The 23,023-nt window shown below is 39.6% G+C and overlaps 2 protein-coding genes across 7 annotated transcripts; one reads left to right on the forward strand and one right to left on the reverse strand.

The window, feature by feature from the left end:
• Positions 1 to 1,079: 1,079 nt before the first annotated feature.
• LOC118365629 (dual specificity mitogen-activated protein kinase kinase 4) lies at positions 1,080 to 20,836 on the reverse strand. Of its 6 annotated transcripts, none has more exons than XM_035747996.2 (14): positions 20,818 to 20,836; positions 19,928 to 20,085; positions 18,979 to 19,014; positions 17,447 to 17,479; positions 15,486 to 15,588; positions 14,029 to 14,200; positions 13,530 to 13,649; positions 13,254 to 13,373; positions 13,081 to 13,132; positions 12,782 to 12,909; positions 2,637 to 2,714; positions 2,324 to 2,472; positions 1,980 to 2,025; positions 1,080 to 1,769 (listed from the first exon to the last, which is right to left on the reverse strand). In XM_035747996.2, exons 2-14 carry the CDS (start codon positions 20,070 to 20,072, stop codon positions 1,656 to 1,658), a joined length of 1,296 nt encoding a protein of 431 aa, XP_035603889.1. In that variant the 5' UTR covers positions 20,073 to 20,085; positions 20,818 to 20,836; the 3' UTR covers positions 1,080 to 1,655. The 6 variants fall into 6 exon arrangements, with proteins under 6 accessions (XP_035603889.1, XP_035603887.1, XP_035603888.1 ...); XM_035747994.2 differs by lacking the exon at positions 20,818 to 20,836 and adding an exon at positions 20,344 to 20,608; XM_035747995.2 differs by lacking the exon at positions 20,818 to 20,836 and adding an exon at positions 20,253 to 20,271.
• tmem220 (transmembrane protein 220) lies at positions 20,813 to 22,688 on the forward strand. The gene is made up of 6 exons (XM_035748001.2): positions 20,813 to 21,200; positions 21,412 to 21,441; positions 21,555 to 21,615; positions 21,833 to 21,956; positions 22,048 to 22,107; positions 22,221 to 22,688. Exons 1-6 carry the CDS (start codon positions 21,090 to 21,092, stop codon positions 22,348 to 22,350), a joined length of 516 nt encoding a protein of 171 aa, XP_035603894.1. The 5' UTR covers positions 20,813 to 21,089; the 3' UTR covers positions 22,351 to 22,688.
• Positions 22,689 to 23,023: the final 335 nt, after the last annotated feature.

A 23,023-nucleotide genomic window follows, 5' to 3' on the forward strand; every position in this document is an offset into this window, starting at 1 on the left:
AAATGTTTATTAATATCATGAATTTGTCATTGTATTTATAGGGCTAGACTCTTCACACTGGCTTGCTAAAAGAGAGGGACACCATTGTGGGCTGTCTTATTTTACCATTTATCCTGCTAGCTTGTACCCCTTGACCCCTAAAATAAGTTAATTAGATATTGTCATTGCTATTTCTTTGAATATCAATCTTTTTATATGACATTTTTCTTCATATTGTGCTTTCAGACTTACAGGCCGTTGCTTTCCTTTATTGTGCAGCAATTATCCTGACCAAAAGGAATGGTCTAAATAATTAATTACAAAAGCAAAAACTAGTAAATAAGGTCTTCATGTGTTTCAAATGCTCCATTGCCACTTGCCAGAGTTACTCTGTATGAACACCAGTAAGGCAAATCCCTGTACAGGTTGTTGGATAGTTCTTACATTTTTCTGTGACACAAAGCTCAAAGTACACTCGTTTTATCAGTCAGATGAAAGATACATCCTTATTTCATAAGCGCATTTTAATATTCTCAGGTCATTAAATATTTTACACATTCTGCCCAGCAAGATATTCTAATTTGAATGTTCTACATTGAAATGCATGTTGTATGCAATGATATCCAGCCAATTTAATAGTTTACTACTGTACCAGTATTTTACCAGCAGTCAATGAAGTTTCAATTATATCTGGTAATCTAAAAAGATGTGAACTACACGGTGTAACTAAACCTCTAGATTCTGTGTACATTGTGAATATTGTAGGAGTCAGTCTGAAAACAGTTCAGGTACCATGCATTTAAGAAGCAATCGGCTGAAATAATTAGGGGCCGGTCAGGTCCATTAGAATGGTTGCAACATCCAGAACAGTAGGCAATTTCATTACAGATAAACGTGTGGCTATATACAGGGATACAAGATGGCATTATGAATAATTACAGATCAACAGCACCATACATACATAGAGCTTAGCTTTTAAAGAGAGTGTTGCATATGCCATGGCTGAGAGAGCCAGTGAGTGTGTTTGTTTGTGTGGTTGCTTGCCTTCTTATATCAATGGATTAACCTGAGCTCAAATAGATGCAGAGTAACTAAATGTCTCAAAGCACAATTATTTCTCTTTATTTATATATCAGCACAAAGTCCATTGCACAGTGACGGCAGCACCCTCACAACATTGGATGGAGGCCACATGATCCTGTCCATCAATGCTGTTATCTTTTAAAATTGCTTTACACCATAAGAAGCAAGGTTTCATTTAAGATACCAACCACAATTCTTAAAGGTCACATACATGGAAGAGGTGGGAAGAGTCAAAGAACATGATTCCAGTATCTCCAAATCATATATTCCACAAGTGATTAAACACTATAAATACATTTCCAGATTTTAAATCACTGTACTGTATCCACATTAGAGATGAGGTCTCACATTGAGGTGAACCAAGACCATGGTATATTCATTCAGTTACTAGTTGTACTTACATGTAAGTGTGTGTGTAGGATAGAGAAAAGTGTGAGAATGTTGATCGCATACAGACGTGTCTGATCACCAGTCTTAGTACACGTGGTGTTTTAGTTTGTACATTTCCTGTCTTAGTTTAACACTGCAGTATGGGATGAAGCAACTCTTTAGGTCATTGTTGTTCCAGGCTTCTGTTATTACTTGTTCTACAGTCAGTCGACGTACATGGGGGAGCTGGGAGAAGTAGGCATCTGATCCAGGATTCTGCAGACGTAACTGGCAACATCCACTGAGCGCTCCTCATACATCAGAATGAAAGCATGTTTCTGTATTGAAGAGACACAGAAACATGTTATAATATGTACGGGCAATAAGTATCTCTGCATGTAATACAATTACATTCATTCATATTTATTCATTTAGCAGACGCCCATATGCATACATTTTCATACACCCCCCTCGTACTGTGGGAATCAAACCTTGAACTGTAAGTGCCATGCTCTACCAACTGAGCCACACGGGACGTACATACTTACCAGAAGCTCTTTGTACTTTGGCCTTTTTGACTCGTCCTTTGTTAGGCTAAAGGGGCAAAGGGAATAAATAATTAAAATTCTGCTCTGCAATAAACCGCATCCTGGGTCTCTGAGACTTAAAAACAGACATTACATGTTTTGTCCACCAGGGGGAAATCAAATCCAGATGATGTCTCATTCAGAAGATTACCTTATGAATTTCACATCTATTATTTGTGGGTGAATACTGTGAAAGTATGCAGTAGTTTACTTTGACAATATTGCTCTGCAGTTATTCAATATACTTCAACTTATACTATATCATCGTGAGAATAACATTGAAGCAGTGCATCTTTGTCCTTTACCACAGATTGACAAAGTTGATGAATTTGGGGGAGAACTGCCTGTCTTCTGAGTTGGTAAGCTGTGGAGGTTCTCCCTTCACCACCTGTGTCAACTGGTCAAACACACTGTTCCACTTTGGGTAGGGAAACCGCCCAGTCGCCAGCTCGTACTGTAAAAAAAAAAAAAAAGAAAACACATGGTGAGTCAACAGTTACAATATTACAAAAACAAATAATAATATACTATCTTGTCTTGTGGATTTAACATTCAGTGCATCTTCAAATAGCTTGTTGAATGTTAAAGACAACGTGGACAAGAGGGTTGAGGACCCACCAGTGTTATCCCCAAACTCCAGACGTCTGACCGGACGTCATAGCCTTGTCTGGAGGCACTTGGGTCTATTCTCTCAGGCTGTGGAAGAGACAAGGAAAACATGTTACAATTCATCATAGTGATATCATAGATGGGCCTTTAAAGAGAAACTAAAATGAAGAACAAACATTAAAATAAAATGTTCAAAATTAGACAACTTGAGAAAAAAAACATCAAAACAGAGACTTGTGAGACAAGTGTGTATACAGTCCTCACCATATGCATTTGGACAGTAAAGCTCATCTTATTTTGGCTCTATACTCCAGTATTTTGGATAATCAATCAAATGACTGAAGCAATGGTATAAAATAACACCATATATTTGAGGGTGTCTGTTTTGTCCTTTTGAAGAAATCACAAGTATTTGGACAAATTCACAGTAATCTGAAGGTTCATTTTTGGTTCCATATCATTTCTCACACAACTGTATCAAGCTTGTAACTCTATAAACGCTTTTGCTTTTTGGATGCATTTGCAGTTTGTTTTGGGTGCGTTTTAACTTTTAGGCCAGGTCTTGTTCAATTGTAAGAGAATGGTGAATAGTAGTGAAGGGAAAGGCGTCGGTGCTTTCACCGGAAAATGGTTCATTAAACAGAGCGTCATTATCTGTTCATAATGCACATTAGTGGCATCTGCATTAAACAGAGCGTCATTATCTGTTCACAATGCACATTAGTGGCATCTGCATTAAACAGAGCGTCATTATCTGTTCACAATGCACATTAGTGGCATCTGCATTAAACAGAGCGTCATTATCTGTTCACAATGCACATTAGTGACATCTGCATTAAACAGAGCGTCATTATCTGTTCACAATGCACATTAGTGGCATCTGCATTAAACAGAGCGTCATTATCTGTTCACAATGCACATTAGTGGCATCTGCATTAAACAGAGCGTCATCATCTGTTCACAATGCACATTAGTGGCATCTGCATTAAACAGAGCGTCATTATCTGTTCACAATGCACATTAGTGGCATCTGCATTAAACAGAGCGTCATTATCTGTTCACAATGCACATTAGTGGCATCTGCATTAAACAGAGCGTCATTATCTGTTCACAATGCACATTAGTGGCATCTGCATTAAACAGAGCGTCATTATCTGTTCACAATGCACATTAGTGGCATCTGCATTAAACAGAGCGTCATTATCTGTTCACAATGCACATTAGTGGCATCTGCATTAAACAGAGCGTCATTATCTGTTCACAATGCACATTAGTGGCATCTGCGTGTGATTATCAGAGAATATTGTTTTCTCCACTGTTTTCATAAAAATTCAGTGGCGCAACGGTAAATGGTTGAGAGTAGCCTATGATCAGTTGAAATACCAGGGTCACATCAGACTTCAGGCTTCCTTTTTTTTGCATTTCAAGTTAACCATTTCTCAAAAACGGAATCTATGGCATTATTTAGGATGCTTGAGACAGAAATGTTTACTATACTAAATAAAACAAATTTGAAGTGTAGAAAGTGTGGTTTCACAAAATAATTTTCGAAATAGTGTCTCTTCAATGGTATTTGACCTCATACCCTCACGTCACTAATGCTGCAGATATTTGCTTTAAAGCAGTATCCAAATCCATAGGATGTAGTGATCACAATATTATAGTCATATCTAGGAAAACCAAAGTCCCAAAGGCTGGGCCTAATACAATGTATAAGAGGTCGTACAAGAAGTTTTGTAGTGATTCATATGTTGATGTAAATAATATTTGCTGGTCTGTGGTGTGTAATGAGGAGCAACCAGACGCTGCACTTGACACATTTATGAAACTACTTATTCCAGTTACTAATAAGCTCACACCCATTAAGAAATTGACTAAACTGTTAAATCCCCTTGGATTGATGAGGAATTGAAAAATGGTATGGTTGAGAGGGATGAGGCAAAAGGTATGGCAATTAAGTCTGGCAGCCCAACTGACTGGCAAACATACTGCAAATTAAGAAATCATGTGACTAAACTAGATAAAAAAAGAAACTACATTATGAAATAAATATAAATTATATAAAGAATGATATCAAAAAGCTTTGGGGCACCTTAAATTACTTTTTGGGGGAAAAAAGCCAACTCTGCTCCATTTATTGAATGGAGCTCATTCATCACAAAGCCCACTGATATTGCAAACTACTTTAATGACTTTTTCCATTGGAAAGATAAGCAAACTTAGGGATGACATGCCAGCAACAAATGCTGAAACTCCACATCCAAGTATATTGGACCAAATTATGAAAAGACAGGAATTGACAACAGAATTTCAGCCTGCTTATAGGGAAGGACACTCAACAAGCACAGCACTTACACAAATGACATGACTGGCTGAGAGAAATTGATGATAAAATGATTGTGGGGGATGTCTTGTTAGACTTCAGTGCAGCTTTTGACATTATCGATCATAGTCTGCTGCTGGAAAAACGTATGTGTTGTTTCGGCTTTACACCCCCTGCTATAATGTGGATAGAGTTCCTGGTCTAACAGAACACCGAGGGTGTTCTTTAATGGAAGCCTCTCAAATATTATCCAGTTAGAATCAGGAATTCCCCCAGGTAGCCGTTTAGGCCCCTTGCTTTTTACATTGTTTACTAATGACATGCAACGGACTTTGAGTAAAGCTAGAGTGTATGTATGCGGAAGACTAAACACGTCAGCTACTACAGCGACTGAAATGACTGCAACACTTATTAACAAAGAGCTTCAGTTAGTTTCAGAGTGGGTGGCAAGGAATAAGTTTGCCCCAAATATTTCTAAAACTAAAAGCATTGTATTTGGAACAAAACACTCACTAAACCTCAACTAAATCTTGTAATGAATAATGACTAAACTGCTTGGAGTAACCCTAGATTGGAGAGAAGTCTGTCTATAATAAAGCGATGCTCTGCCTTCTTAACAACACTATCAACAAGGCAGGTTCTACAGGCCCTAGTTTCTACCTTCTTATTGTGACGTAGAAGTCAGTCACTGGCCGCGGGCAGCATTTGGTTCTTTAACGCACACACATATTCATCACTCCTCCCTGCGCCATTATAAGATAAGTTAACAATGTGGGTCTTAACTTCTGTCTTGGTGCATGCATTTCACACCTGTCAGTGTTCATATTTGAGAGATACAATAATTATTATACTTATCAATGTTGTGGATGAGCGCATTGTTTGTTTGTCTGTTCCCCTCTCTCCATCTCTGTAGCTTCCGGGTATGCTGGAAAAGGACCCGAGCTAAGGGAATTGGGTTGGCTTTATAGTGCCTGTCCCAAATGGCTCATTAATGCATATGGGCATATTGAAAGATATTGTCAGTAGTGATGTAATGTTGTAAATGTTATGTTGTGATATTGTTTAAAACCGTGTTGCAATGTATATCCTTTAGTATGTTTAGTTCATGGAAAATGTAGGTTTGTATTGTTAATTGATTAATTAACCAGGGTTAATTGTTCTGAGGGGAGGGGCTAGCCCTACAAAAGGAGCCTCTCTTTCAGTCATGGGGAGGTTATTTTGGAATGAGCTGTGGATGGGGCAGCATTGTTTTTAAGCTGTCCCATAAGGTAGACGTTGTTGGCAGTACTGTTGTTTTTTGTTCCGAATTCACTTGTAAATAAACACCTTTGCACAGAAGAACTTTTGCGGTTCCGACATCTTTTTATTTTGATAGAGGTTAGGTTATCCAGTTTAGCCTTCTGGCCTACTCTACGTGACATTATTAACAACAAGGCAGGTTCTACAGGCCCTAGTTGTCGCACCTTGACTATTGTTCAGTCGTGTGGTCAGCTGCCACAAAAAAAGGGACTTAGGAAAATTGCAATTGGCTCAGAACAGGGCAGCACGGCTGACACATGGATGTACACAGTGAGCTAATATTAATAATACCCATGTCAATCTCTCCTGGCAGAAAGTGGAGGAGAGATGGACTCCATCACTACTTTTATTTATGAGAGGTATTGAGGTATGTTGAATGCACCGAGCTGTGTCTAAACTACTGGCACACAGCTCGGACACCCATGCATACCCCACAAGACATGCCACAAGAGGTCTCTTCACAGTCCCCAAGTCCAGAACAGACTATGGGAGGCATACTACATAGAGCCATGACTACATGGAGCTCTATTCCACAGTACTACATAGAGCCATGACTACATGGAGCTCTATTCCACAGTACTACATAGAGCCATGACTACATGGAGCTCTATTCCACAGTACTACATAGAGCCATGACTACATGGAGCTCTATTCCACAGTACTACATAGAGCCATGACTACATGGAACTCTATTCCACAGTACTACATAGAGCCATGACTACATAGAACTCTATTCCACAGTACTACATAGAGCTCTATTCCACAGTACTACATAGAGCCATGACTACATGGAGCTCTATTCCACAGTACTACATAGAGCTCTATTCCACAGTACTACATAGAGCTCTATTCCACAGTACTACATAGAGCTCTATTCCACAGTACTACATAGAGCTCTATTCCACAGTACTACATAGAGCTCTATTCCACAGTACTACATAGAGCCATGACTACATGGAGCTCTATTCCACAGTACTACATAGAGCCATGACTACATGGAGCTCTATTCCACAGTACTACATAGAGCCATGACTACATGGAGCTCTATTCCACATAAAGTAACTGACGCAAGCAGTAAAATTAGATTTGAAAAAAAAAACACCTTATGGAACAGCTGTGAAGCAACAAACATTGGCACAGACATGCATACACACGATAACATACTTTAGATGTGGTAGTGGTGGAGCAGGGACCTGAGGGTTCACAGTTTGTTGTGAAATCTGTGAATGTATTGTAATGTTTTTTTAAATTGTATAAACTGCCTTAATTTTGCTGGACCCCAGGAAGAATTGCTGCTGCTTTGGCAGCAGCTAATGGGGATCCATAATAAATACAGTAATTGTATGTTCCATAGTTCCCTACTCTATTTGCTAAACTACTTGTCAGGTGAAACTACATGTGCAAAATCCTAACTATATTTATAAGTAGTGTCCAGTAGAATGCGGTGTTTGAAAGCAGCTTGGATTTGAAGAAAGCACCCGGAACCACGAATTTTGCATTTCGCAGCACACGGTTTGAAAAAACACATGATCAAACAAAGCGTCGGATGTAACTGATGACATACTTCTGATAAAAGATACATGCACACTGCTTCAAAGTGATCGCTAAGCAGTTTTTGAAGCATGCCTCGGAGCGCCGGTATCAAACCTAAATATCACTATCAAATCATATTTTATTAGTCACATGAGCCGACTACAACAGGTGTAGTAGACCTTACAGTGAAATGCTTACTTACGAGCCCCTAACCAACAATGCAGCTGAAGAAAAAAATATATACCGATAAGAGATAAAAGTAGCAAGTAATTAAAGAGCAGCAGTAAAATAACAAGTGAGACTATATACAGGGGGGCACCAGTTAGTTGAGGTAATATGTACATTTGGGTAGAGTTATTACAGTGACTTTGCATAGATGATAACAGAGAGTAGCAGCGGTGTAAAAGGGGGGAGGGGCAATGCAAATAGTCTGGGTAGCCGTTTGATTAGGTGTTCTTAGTCTTATGGCTTGGGGGTAGAAGCTGTTTAGAAGCCTCTTGGACCTAGACTTGGCGCTCCGGTACCGCTTGCTGTGCGGTAGCAGAGAGAACAGCCTGACTAGAGTGGCTGGAGTTTAACCATTTTTAGGGCCTTCCTCTGACACTGCCTGGTATAGAGGTCCTGGATGGCAGGAAGCTTGGCCCCAGTGATGCTCAGTGATGGGAGCTTGGCCCCAGTGATGCTCAGCCTCCAACCGCCTTGCGGTCAGAGACTGAGCAGATGCCATACCAGGCAGTGATGCAACCAGTCAGGATGCACTCAATGGTGCAGCTGTATAACTTTGAGGACCTGAGGTCCCATGACAAATATTTTCAGTCTCCTGTGGGGGAATAGGCTTGGTCGTGCCCTCTTCACGACTGTCTTGGTGTGCTCGGACCATGTTAGTTTGTTGGTGATGTGGACACCAAGGAACTTGAAGCTCTCAACCTGCTCCACTGCAGCCCCATCAATGAGAATGGGGGTGTGCTTTTCCTGCTTTTTCCTGTAGTCCACAATCATCTCCTTTGTCTTGAATAGATTCACTGTCCAAATACATATGGCACTCAATTCTGTCTATTCAACAGAATACAACATACACCCAAGGGCTGACCCCATTTAGTCAACTGGTCGATTGTTTAGTCGATGGGCTGTTGGTCAAATGAGATGTTTAGTCGAGCAGTCGTAAACATTTATTTTATGGCACACCTGTCTGATTTGCGCTACTCTGAGAGGACTAATCCATTGAGGAGGACTCTGGGATGCCACGTTCCTAGAAAAAGGGGAGTGTGGCTAAGATCAGAGAGGAAGAGAGGCCCAACTTAGCGGAAAATATGTTTTTTTTTGTACCTTATCAGTATATCTATAATCTTTACTAAAATGCACAAGACACGTCTCTCGAGAATGCGCTCTTGCGCATTCATTGTTTCATAACTTCATTGTGTTTACCGTTTGCCCTAATTATTAGTGTACATCAATTTCCCATTACATAGGCTCACCAGTAGTAACCTACATTTACCATTCATTCCCATAATGTCTAATCGACATGTTTGTTTGGTTACTATCATTTCTGTTAATGCATTCAATATATTATTAGTCATTTACCCTTCCCATTGTCAAAGTGGAAACATTTGCAGAGCTCACCACCTATGCTACACGTGTGAGAAACAAGTTTTGGTTTATTTCCTGTCATTTAAGAGTTGTCAATTCATTCAGTTTTTTTCTTTGGAGCACACCCGATTACTCATATAGAAGTAGGCCTAGGTTACCTGAACTGCGGGCAAATGTAGGCCTATAAATGTGCCCATTTGAGATATCTGATAGTATTTCTGATTGTCTTATCCCACCATCACTAATGAGCTGTAGAGCTTCTCAAAGTAATATTTTCTTGACCTCAAACTGCAAGTAAACAAAGTCTGTTTTTAGAATCCATTGAAAATGACAATAGGTACACAACGTATTAGAACATAAATCCAGCGCTCTCCCTTCCGATAACCACTTGGCATGAAAGGAAACAATGTAATGCTCTGATCCAGTGGAAACCGGATTACATATTTTCCCTTACACAGCTGTAGGCTAATTGTGCATGTCCCTGTCGTGGGAAACTCTGAGGGCCCAGAATATTTGATACAATGTTGCAAATTGGCTAGCTTTGGGTCGGACTATTGAAACGTCTGAAGTTTGTTGCAGACAGGCCACGCGTAACCGATGTGATTTATAAGATATTTATTTTTAGTCAGGATATTGTTTACCTGCAGGCGGCAATGTTTTTATTTGTTGGTTTTATGTAGGCTATTCTTACATCTTTGGCAATAGAAGTTATTTTATATTTGTAGTATTTTTTTTCATTTAGATAGAATTTACATTAACCACATGACAGAGATTGGAGATACAAAAACCATTATAAATTAAATGAAACTGTTCCACGAAAATGAGCATATGAAAATCATAACTGGCACGCAGATCGGTAGAAATTGTCAAATAAAATGGCACGCCAAATGGAAAAGATTGTCGACCCCTGGTGTAGCCTATTTACCGGCAACTTCAGGAGCATAACGCAGCCAGCGGGGGGTAGATCACTGGCTCCCTCGAGACATATGTGTGTTAATTATTTCAATCAAACTGTGCTTAAAGTACCAGACAAGCTCAATACACATAGTTCGTTTTAGAACACATAGGGTGTGTATATAAAAAAATATAAAATGTAAAAATTTCAATCAACAGAATGGTTGAAAGAAAAGACTACTCTTGGTCGACCAAGACACATTTTTAGTCTGGGACAGCCCAACGGAAAACCCTGTCCATGTCCTCATTTCCTGGTTCTACATGCCTTTCATAATAATCACCTCAGCCAGTTACTTCACGTATGACCTCACCTCCACGCATATAAAGAAAAATGCGGTGGTTCCAAACAGTGCCAAGGTCATCAGAAACAGACTTCTACCAGCCATGCTGCTGAGTGGAGGGAGCACCTCTCCTCTGGCTCATTCATTCATGCACCAGAAATAGATGATGTCACCCATTCATAGCAGTGGGACAGAATTCCCTGACCGATGTTTTATGGCATAGTGGTTACAGCACCAGCTCACCTCTGCCAAGGCTGAAAAAGATCTGGCTGCCCAGCTCTCACCTAGGACACAGCTCACAGCTACTCAGACATGTTATGAACTCAAAACACAACTACTCAGACCTACTACACCGTGTATAAAACATTAAGAACACCTGATATTTCCATGACAGACTGAACAGGTGAAAGCTATGACCCCTTATTGATGTCACTTGTTAAATCCACTTCAATCAGTGTAGATGAAGGGGAGGAGACAGGTTAAAGGATGTTTTAGCCTTGAGACAATTGAGACATGGATTGTGTATGTGTGTCATTCAGAGGGTGAATGGGCAAGACAAAATATTGAAGTGCCTTTGAACGGGGTATGGTAGTAGTTGCCAAGCACACCAGTTTGTCAAGAACTGCAACACTGCTGGGTTTTTCACGCTCAACAGTTTCCTGTGCGTATCAAGAATGGTCCACCACCCAAAGGTCATCCAGCTTGATAACTGTGGGAAGCATTGGACAACATGGGCCAGCCCACCATACCTGTGGAACACTTTCGGCACCTTGTAGAGTCCATGCCCTGACGAATTGAGGCTGTTATGAGGGCAAAAGGGGATGCAACTCAATATTAGGAAGGTGTTCCTAATGTTTTGTACTCAGCGTATATTATCAACTCAAAACAACATCGGTACACATTTAATTTAGATGTGTAATTGCTTTCAAATACAAAGTATTTCCTAATTAAAATGAAATAACTGTTGATTTAAGAATGCTTTGGTACACAATGGTAGTAGCCAAGTGTGGTCGTAGCCTTAACCTGACACTAGTGTGCAAAATAATTAGTGAGCATATTCCAACATAAACATGTCAGACGTGGCCACTTGCCAGCTAAATGATCTAAATCATAACAACCAGAGAAGAACAGAGCTAGACTGTCACCTGAACCAAATACCATTAACCAAATCTAACCTACTTAATTGTAGTGTAGTACACAATATTCCATTGAAGTGAAATCAATCCCTCTCTAATATCTAGACCAAACAGAGACAAATGGTGCTAAAGCAATTAGCAATGGGGTGGCCAAGAAGCACCTGGCAGGTCAGCAATTTTTATATTTGAAAAAGGGAACTGGAGTCATGCGGGTTGGATTCCTGCACTGTGATCTCACAGCTGTGGGAGCACCAACCCAAACAGCTTTATTCTGACAGACATGAATGAAGCAACCCAGCCCTTCCTTGGCCTTCTGGTAGACGCGTGGCAGAGATATGGCAGAGGTGTGCCCTACATCCTGATAGGGAGATGCCAAATTTAGAATGGAAACTGGAGGGGCCGGGGCTCCCTTCAGCAATACCACCGCCAGAAAATTAACCCTGTGATGACGACACGATGAGCTCATTCAACTGCACTGCCAGCAGTTTGGACGACTTCAACCATGTCGCATGCACACACACGGCATGAGATTCCTCTGCAGCTAATCCAAAATAGGAACAAGACAACAAGAACAGATATCAGTAGCGACCATAATATAATTACCAATGCTGCCATCAACAATAAGGAAAGGGGAATCAGAGAAGTGTAGGGGGCTGCCTTAAATTGGCATCCACTTCATCAGCACCCTGAGCAGTTGTTGTTAGGGGTTAACTGCCTTGCTCAAGGGCAGAACGGCAGATTTTTCCACCTTGTCGGCTCAGAGATTCGAACCAGCGACCTTTCGGTTACTGGCCCAACAATCTTAACTACCTGCCTCCCCTCAATAACAACAACACTACAGTCTCCTTACAACTGACGATCACCACCAAGTCACTAAGTACCAAAACAGTTGAATTCTTATTATGTACTGGATCGTGTGAAAGTGAAATGTATTCTTAGAAAGAGCCTTAGTTATACATCTTCCACTTGTCTTTCAGCCATTAATGAAACAATGCACCGAAATCCATCCACACACACACATATATATAAAAAAAAACTTACTGCCATGTACGGTCTGCACCCTGCATCTCTGGTTTTGGCAATGGAGTCCACCAGCTGCCCACTGATGCCAAAATCACAAAGCTTAATGTTGCCATTCCTGTCCAGGAGGATGTTGGATGGCTTGATGTCTGAGAGGAGAAACATATAGAAGAGATGACAAAGCTAGGCTAAGAGTTCTGGGTAAAGGAAGTGCCACTTCTGTTGTGGTACAGTAGATAGAGCATTGTGAGGTAATAACGGTAATACACATCTCAAATGAGGAAATAAAGAACAAGGTCTCCATTTTGGAGTCGTCTTACCTCTGTGAATTATTTTCAAGTATTCTTTTAAGTGGTTAAGTGCTTTCACAGTCTGTAATGAAAACACATAGCAACTAAATTAATATAGAGAAATATGAACCCTTTCTGTCAAATTAATCTGTGTAAATTTAATCCGTGTAAATTATGTAAGGAGAAAATGCATGAAAACTTACAGCTAATGTTATTTTGCCTAATATTTCCTCTGGAATCACATCATCTAAAGCACAATATACATATTTGTAGAATTTGTCAAAGGAGGTAGACATAAGTTCCATACATATCCAACAGTCGCCCTGACAAAGAAAAGAATCATAAGAAATAACATTACTGCGTGAAGACAATACACTGCTTATTGCTAACTACACAGAACGATTGATTGATTTCTCTATATAGGAAATGCATTGGATGTCAATCAACAAAACACAGAAGTGAAAAACTTGCATGGTCACCTCTCTGAAAAGAGCCCCGTAAAACTGAACTATGTAGAGACAGTCACTACTCCTCATGACCACATCCAGGTCCATTAGCAGCTGCTTCTGTTCCTTCTCATCAACCGTTGACCTAATCCTCTGTGGGAGACACAAATTGTAATCAGATGCTTGTTGCTTTCAATTGCGACCATGGTTGGAAGTCACAGGAGGTTGGTGGCACCGTAATTGGTGAGGACGGGCACGTGGTAAATGGCTGGAGTGGAATTAGTGGAAAGGTATCAACATCAAACACATGGTTTCCATTCGCTCTGTTACAGCCATTATTACAAGCCTTCCTCCCCTTACCATGAGCAACATGTTACCATATCCTGCAATGAGAGTCAGTTACACTTTGGTGATTATGATGATTACTGAGTGTTCATTTCGCAATATAGCCTAAGACTGATGAGCAGGCATAAATCTTGCCCTGAACACTTCCTGTAGTTTAGTCAATAAGAGGTCAGCAAGGGGCAGTCACCTTGACAGCCATTATCTGGTTGCTGGGCTTGTGCACCATCTTGTTGACAGAGCCGTAAGCACCCCGCCCAATCTCCCCTAGGTCCTTGAGGTCCTCAGCCGTGAAGTCACAATCACCACCGGCGGTCTTCAACTTCCCTGACGACTCGATACTATGCGTACGCAGCCTCTCTCTGGCCACAGAAATAGGTGGGAGACAGATAAGAAACTATCTTTGTTAGTTGAGTTAATTTCACCTCAATCATATACTGAACAAAAATGTTAATGCAACATGAAACAATTTCAAAGATGTTGCTGTGTTAGAGTTCATATAAAGGAAATCAATCAGTTTAAATAAATTAGGCCCTAATCTATGGATTTCCTATAACTGGGCAGGGGTGCAGCCATGGGTGGGCCTGGGATGGCATAGGCTCCGACGATCCCGCAGGCGAAGAAGCCAAATATGGATGTCCTGGGCTTGCGTGATTACACGTGGTCTGCAGTTGTGAGGCCATTTGTACGTACTGCCCTTTTTTTTTTTTTTTTTTTTTTTTTTAAATGCCGTTGGAGGCAGCTTATGGTAGAGAAATTAACATGAAATTCTCTGGCAACAGCTCTGGTGAACATTCCTGCAGTAATCATGCCAATTGCATGCTGCCTCAAAACTTGAGACATCTGTGGCATTGTGTTGTGGCAAAACGGCACATTTTTGAGTGGCCTTTTATTGTCCACAGCACAAGGGTCACCTGTGTAATGATCATAACGTTTAATCAGCTTTTTGATTTGCCACACCTGTCAGGTGGATGGATTATCTAGACAAAGGAGAAAGTGCTCACTAACAGGGATGTAAACAAATTTGTGCACAGAATGAGAGAAATAAGCTTTTTGTGCATGTGGAACATTTCTGGAATCTTTTATTTCATTCAGCTCATGAAACATGAGACCAACACTTTACATGTTGCATTTATAAATATATATATATATATATATATATATATAAAATACTGCACCTGAAAAAGGATCGTTAGTTGGCATCCGTTTGTTCAGTTTGCATTATCCAGCATCAGTCATTTGCTTGTCCAGGGTACACTTAGCAGGTTCATGTTATCTTCTAATTACACAGCCAAGACACAGGGCTTATTCACATTCACTACAATGGTGTTGCCCAAACAGGTACTTGATGCTACATTCAGTTACTGTCGGTTTTCCATGAGCAGGTGGAGATAGCAGTTGTTGTATTTCTAATCATTCCAACCTCACTTAGCCTGTCTTTATTGTGACAGATTGCCTGGGTACCTATACAGTACTGAATGTTACATTGACAATGTGTGGCTTTGGAGATGAAGAGTCTCAGCAGACTGTAGACTAGAGTCATATAACAATTCATTATGCAGGAGTTTGCATTGTGGCTAATGCAAGTTCCACTCCATGTACATCTTCAGAAAACCACATCCATGCAAAGTTCAGAGGTCAACTTACATGTGGGGGTTCTGGAATGGGGGTCCTGCTGTATTCAGAGTGAATCTGGTCGTTGGTTTGATCGGGGGATTGGCAAAATTTAACTTCAGTGCTTTGCGTTTACCTGATAGGGAAGAGGCAGAGTTTATGTCAGATTGCACACAAGACATCTATGGCAGGTGTAGAGCCAAGAACCAGAAAACAACACTTACACACTCAAAGACAACATGAAAACAAACAGTTACCATACCACAGAATGAGAGACCAGTAAAGCAACGGAGAGGTAAATTTAACAAGAGTATTCAAGTAAATTTACTGAAGTCATGCAATCCACATCTAGGGACGATGGATGTAAGAGTAATGACCTGCTTCTTACCAAAGGCATCCCTCTTTATATTTCTCTGTGAGAACATACATTTCTTCTATAGGATGTTGCTTTTGAGATTTTGGCTGATACTGAGCTATATGGGAGTCAACAAAACAGGTCTTGACCAAATTAAAATGAATCACAAGTAGGTCTAATAACAGGTTCTCAATCAAATGTGTGTATGCTACAGCCTCAGTGGCCAGGAACAGAAACCCCCTGGAGGTATTTTTACAAGACATGTCCTGGTTGTACCAGTGACTCATTGCAGATGGTAGGTATATACATTGACCAGTTAACTGAAGTTGACACAGAGGCATACACTTCTCAGTAGACACCTGCTCTAAACCATAGCCTAGTACTAGATCACATCCTATGGCTATTCAGGCTGGAGGCTTAGCTAAAATCCAACACTCACCTACCATGTTTTAGTAGGTTTTGCTTGGTAATTTAAGCAATAATGAGGGAATAGGTGAGAATTTAAATTAAAAACGGACCATTTTTCTTGATTTTTACTTTTTTGTTTTCATTTAGGCTACTACCCAGAGACTGTGAAACATGACAACAGTGTGTCATGAAATTCTATCTTTGATAATAGAAAATGTGACTTTCGGCTCATAACCATACAGAAGAGTAAAATAGCCTACACTGCAGACTGGAAAATATTGCCCGAGGAGAAGGAGCTTCCCAAGTAAAACTGTTCTGAGTTCACCTTGAAATGAAGGATGCATTCTGATCTCTCCACCCAAAACACCACAAGAATGTATGTACTCAAATTCCAATAAGATGGCACACGCCATTGGAAATTACACTAGTGTCTCCATGTCTCAACAGGCAAGTGTTTAAGTACAGCTCATGCCAAAAATCACTTACGTGTTCAAAACAAAACAGCTGCAAACTGTGTGACAAAACCCCAAGCATTACTAGCTAGTGTTGCTTGTTAGTAGCAAGCTGACTAAAAGTACTCAAACTAAAAAGGTAAAAACACACCTAATAAATAAATACAAGCAGAAGGACTACACTTCTGTCAAGATAAAATACATTTCCAACACAGTGCTATTTTGTGTAGGTTATCAGTTCAGGCCGAACCAAACAGTGGTAAAGACCAGTTGAAAGCCAAAGTGTGAATCTATATACACCAATGCTAATGGAAGCTCTTAGCCCTAGGCTTGTGCCGATGATGGATGATCAGAATATGGATTGAAATGTCTTGGTAAATGAACATTATGAAACTAAATTGTTTGGTGATATCTAATAGTAAGGTAAAAACATACAGGATGGTTAACACCAACTGTTGTTTTTTAAACTACAGAGAAGTTAAATCAATAAGACTCACAGTTGGACAAGTCTTTCATTCACTTGCTTTGCATCAGTAAAATATTATGACCTAATGTCTTAAATCTCAGACCAACATAAGCTGCACTCTAACTCTAGGATAATCAATGTTTAGCCTCAACTACTAGCCGTAACTATCAAAACCGGCTCAAGCCTACTTGACCCCAACAACTCTTCACTTGGATTAGTTGAGAAAAGAGGACAGACTCCCCCATACCAGACCATCAGGCGGAAGCAAAAGGTTGAGAACTGTTGGTACTGTAGCAAAAGAGGTTTGGCTTACTTGGGGGAGCTCCAGACAGGTTTATCTGAAACCCTAGAGGTGAGAAGAGAACATTTCTTTTTCATATTTCACCTTTATTTAGGCTACTGTTTGTTTTTTATCGGTCAAACAATCAAGTTCTATCAGGAAACGTGAACAACAAACACGGTTCTTTTCAGCTTCAGTTTAGACCAGGGAACGATGCAGCACTGTTTCCCAACACCCGGCACCACCTTGACTGACAACTATTTGAAGTATCTCAAATCAACTTGATTTTGATAAAATGAGGCTTCATTCCTGGAAAGTTCGATGAATCACAGTTTGATGCCAAGTGTGGACAACTACTACACACACTAAAACATGACCAACTCGCCCAATTGAAGAAATGCTGACCGGAAATATTTTATCTGGGCTTAACCTACATGCAATACTTAACTAAATAATTAGGGTACTTATCAGATGTTACCAGCTGAAATTGCAGCAGCCTTGTTATCAATGTTGCATGTTAGAGTTAATAATCATAAATGTACTTAGTTTGAAGCAGTACAAGCTCCTTTGCGTAAGCCCCCCAAATTATACAATAACACAGAGACAACTGGCTGAATAGGCACTGGTGCTAAGGAAGGCCTACTAAAAACATAGGCTTACCTCTTGCACTTGTCTTCTCTATGCTATGGATGGTACATTTCCCAGACCCTATTGTATGTACTTTTCCAAAAGAAACCAACCAATAACTGAAGAGTTAAAAACATTTATTATTCAAATCTGGAAGACCGTGTTCTGTTATTCTTTTTTTACTGTCAAATGTAACACTGCACTTTGAAATGTCCCTGTAAACAAGTGTGGCTATGGCCTCGTGACATACTCAAATTATTTTCTGCTGAGTGAACTAATTAACTTTTATAACTTGGCCTCACATCAGTGACATAACTGATAAACGTTTACGCTGAGCATTCCACCACACAGAAAAATGTATTGCTAGGGGGGAGATTAAACTACATGCACACACATAGCAGGAAACAACCAAGATAACTTTGGTATGATTGAGGATTAGCTCAGGCAGATTCAGTGTAGATAATTGGGGTAGACTTATAAAAAATAACAACCTTCAAATGATTTTTTTTTTTTTTTTTTTTTTTTTTTTTTAAATGGAGGGGTGTGAGATAGAACATGAAATGCATCCACAAAATAATCCTGGCAGGGAGAGACAATGACAATTGAAGAAACTATTCTTGGGACAGCTCACCATCGATCAGCATCAAGTCAGGAGGGTTATGGGAAGTTAGTAGCATTAAGGAAAGGGAAGAAAAACATCACAGAAATGTAGTTTCAATACTTTGACACTAACAGAAGCGGACCATAACATATGTTTCTTTCATTTACTACCTGTTAAATATCAGATTGAGAACGGCATGCAAAAGTATAGAACCAGATCCAAAAGAAACTAACGAGCTACGACAGTTATTGTTATTAAAGCATCAACAACAAAAATGTATATATATATATATATATCTTTATAAAATGTGTAATTTTTTGACAGTAACGTTAGCTACCTGTTTCACTCTGACATCTCCAGCACGTGTTGGATTCTGTAAGTTAAGAAATATATAGTTTGTAAAAACATAGCTAGCTAATATGCATTGGGTGGACATTTAACAGATTTCTCCAGGTGGATGTAAGTTAACGTTATTTGAAATCTAAGGGATTCTCATGCACAAGTTTCACTGAGCTACCAATAACTGCCTGGCCTAGGATACTTCGGGATTTTAGTATTAAAGCCCTTTATCCACTTCACAGGAGTCAGATCAAACCATGGATAATATTTGTCTCTGCATCCAGTAGTTGACGTAGTTTCGAGAGCTAATGCTAACTAGCGTTAGTGCAATGACTGGAATTATATGGTAACTGCTACAGTAGCACGTTAATAGATACAATGAATTTCCCCAAAACACATCCCGACATGATCTTGTTATTTTTAGAACTGCAACATATTGTAGTTACATGACATTGAAAGACAGTAAGCAACACATGACCACATCCAGATAAATCATGACAGGCCTTCTTATATTCTAGCTAGCTAACGTTATTTAGGCTAGCTAGCAATGCCGCTTGCTACCTAGGTAACGTTAGCTAACGAGTTAACTTAACAACTATTCACTAGTTAACGTAAGCTGTGGTTAGTTGTGGTTAGCCAACGTTGCTTTTGGTGTTAATTATTTCTAACAAAACCCATTTTCAGAACCCGTTATTTGATTAGAAGACAATGTTTTGGGTGTGAGGGCAACTGATTTTGACAGTCGCTAGCTAACGTTAACTGTAGACACCAAACTAACTAACAAACTAGTAATAGTGTGTGAATACAACTGAGGCATGTTAGTAAGTAGATAGCTAGCTTGCCAGTATAGGTAGCTAGTTCGTTAGCATAGTCATTAGGTTACTTCCGTTAACACCACTCACAAAAAAGATCTAGTTATTAACAAGCTGGTATTTTACAATCCTTACCTTGCATACTGCTCATTGTTGTTATGTGTTGCGACTGGGATTGGTGGTGATGTGAGCCTGTAGATCCTGCGTTATTGCTGTTGTGGCTGGTAGATGTTGTTGAGTTGTTGGGGCTGGGTGTCGCCATTGTGTGTTTGAATTCCATCAGCAGCACTAGGCTGCAATGCAGAGATAAACTTACAAAACAAGACTGGAGAATAATCAAACTGGCTAGACTTCTTCCACTCAAATGTGCGTAGTGGATGTAGAGAGCGCCACTGTACAAGACTGTAACTACCAACAAACAGTAAGAAATCGGGACAGTGTTAGACAGCCCAGTAACCACCTTTCCACATAGTCGAGACCAAAGACTGTGGATAAATAAAGATTATTCAGTCAGGCCTTTTACCATTGAAAAAATGTAAGTTCCGGCTTACTTAACTGGGTGTGTCTCCCATAGACACCAATGCAATAGCAGCTTGGTCTGGTCTACTTAATTTAATTGAACCAGAAAAAAAAAAACAGACAAAATCAGCGAGTGGGGTGTCTCGCTTCCTCTTCCGTCTCTGGTCGAGACTCTGTCAGCTGACCAAATGTCACTTGCGAACGTGAACACCCACAGCTTCCAACGCGACGCTGCTGTGTTTGTGGGCCGAGTTCGAGGAACACAAATCTAGGCTCAGTTAACCATACCGCCAGCGTTAACTTCATTAAAGCAGTAGGTGGAAGACACATATCTGACCGTGTATCAGTGGGTAGGGGCGATTTCTAGCATTAGGCTATGAATTACCATACAGTGAACAGTAAAATGTCAGTTTACGTACATTAAAGTAGTGCGTAATACTGTCCAGAATTGTTTTTATTTTAAAGTAGCCAAATCAGTATTTAATGTAACAGTAACACATATGTACCTTTTAATCGTTTTCCTTAGTCATATATATTCAGAAAGCAGTTTCCAGGATAAAAAAAGATAAAGATAAAAAAAAAGAAAACAACGCGTCTTGGCGACTTTGCAATCGTGCCTATAAATGTAAAGTTGTCGAAACGTCATACCTCAAACCTCACTCTAAAAAATTAACGGATACGGATTCAACGCAAAGTTTATGGTTCAAAGTCCAGGAGGAAAATTTGCTTTCGAATTGCTGATTACTAGAAACTGGTTATGTAGTTATAGACAGTGACAATGAACGAACCTAGTGAAGTTAAGTGCACAAAAACGAACTTTTCTCTGATCATTTGGAGAGTTTGCAATGTATGCATGTCATTGTTCTTTGCTCTAGCAAGTTATGTGCAGGCAAGTGATTCCCTTATTTTGTTGCATTGTTTGAGATACTTTGTATCTATAGCCTACTGTATTTGGCGTTAGCTGTAGGCATATCTGCTTCTGTTGAACTCATGGATTTAGCAGAGTAATTTAATGAGTGAACATGGTGTATGTCTGTCTGAATATTTGGCCCAACTGAGTAAATCCCATGTCTTATCCTTTGTCTTTTTTATTGGCATAGATCAACGATCCGGATGCAGTGTTATGGATGGTAGGATCACGCTTTTTTTAGTCGTTTAATGTTCTTATGAATTACTATAATCAAAGTGCTTTTTTATTTATTTTATTTACAGTAATCCACGTACACACATTTTCTATTTCCAGGTTGCCTATGCTATTCCAGCAAATCTGTGTTTATTGATTGCCATTAAACCACATGTAACAGGTATGTGGGCCTTATGGATGAATAGAGATCCATTAATGACCTTTGCCTATTTTTCCTATTAAATAACATTTCCATTTTAACATTTTTGGCCAGTGAAAAAGGCCATTGACTGTTTAGTATCTTGTAGCTATATCATGTGTAGTTAAAGCTAGAAATATATATGCATGAGCCTGCACTGCACCCTGAATGTTTAAATGCTTGAGAGACTGTTTTTCAGAGACACTACTTTGGAGGAGAATTGCTAAACTTCATGTGCTTATTTCGACTGCTGTTGTTTCCATGATGGGATGGACTCTGTATAAAGGGCACATCACAAATATCTTCCAGCAAGAGGAGGGAAGGTATAGTCTCGCAGTCAAAATATTTTTCTGTTTAGATGAGCATTGTGTACAATAATTATTTTTGGTCACAACTGTTTCTCTCTATCCCCAGGGAATTCTCTGGTCTCATGTTGATACTTGTCTGGCTTCTCCTGTGTCAACACTCTGGAAGGTAAGGACTTTCAACATAGATTTGGACCTTATCCCAACATGAAATACCTTATTTAAAAAAAGACTCAAACTCAGTACATCACTGATATCTGCACTGTAACTATTTTCTATTAGTTCTATTGGGGCTCTCAGACTGTCTGTTGCTGTTGCCATCACAATCTTCCCCTTTGTGGCCTGGCTGTACTACTACATTAACAAGGAGCTGAGGACCAGCTGGCCCCCGCATTGTAAAGCTGCACTGTAGATATCCATTCATTAAGATGGTCCAGTGACGAGTGAGCAACATATCTGCGGGATGGAACATTTACAAGAGGATATGACCTAGCTACAGTGGCAGTATGGAAATCATGAATGCATTGTTTAAAAAGACACATGTAAAAAAAGCACCCCTACTAAACAATACATCTAAATAAGTGACAATGTCATAAATTAGAATGTATATGATTGATACATTTTCCTTTTTTTACTGGAATCATACTTTTCTCTTTCTGAACATTTTTGTTGTTGTAGGCAACCCATTGCACTTGTGGTGATATCTGGTGTAATCACAGTAAAATAAAGCAATTTAATAAGAAATATAAATGGCTTTTTATTATTATTTTTGCATTAGAAATCGAAATTGAAAGAAATGCATGTACTGTAACCTACTCAAGGCTCCAAATAATTAGGTATTTTTATTTAGCACCACTGCGTCTCAATAGCTACATGATATGTGCTTTAAAAGTAATGTAGGCTATATTTAAATACATTTAAATCAAACTCATTCTTGGTGCTCCTAACTTGTTAAAGTTGGCAGCTAATGTAGGCTACTGCCAATGAAAAGTTAATTTTCTGTACTGTGTTTTACAATAGCTAGATGTCAGTGGCGCCCAGAGAACACAGTACAAAAATTGGACTCCGGTGCGTCATTTCCGGTT

Source organism: Oncorhynchus keta, chromosome 32 (genome assembly GCF_023373465.1).
Source record: "Oncorhynchus keta strain PuntledgeMale-10-30-2019 chromosome 32, Oket_V2, whole genome shotgun sequence".
In the NCBI taxonomy this organism is placed as follows: domain Eukaryota; kingdom Metazoa; phylum Chordata; class Actinopteri; order Salmoniformes; family Salmonidae; genus Oncorhynchus; species Oncorhynchus keta.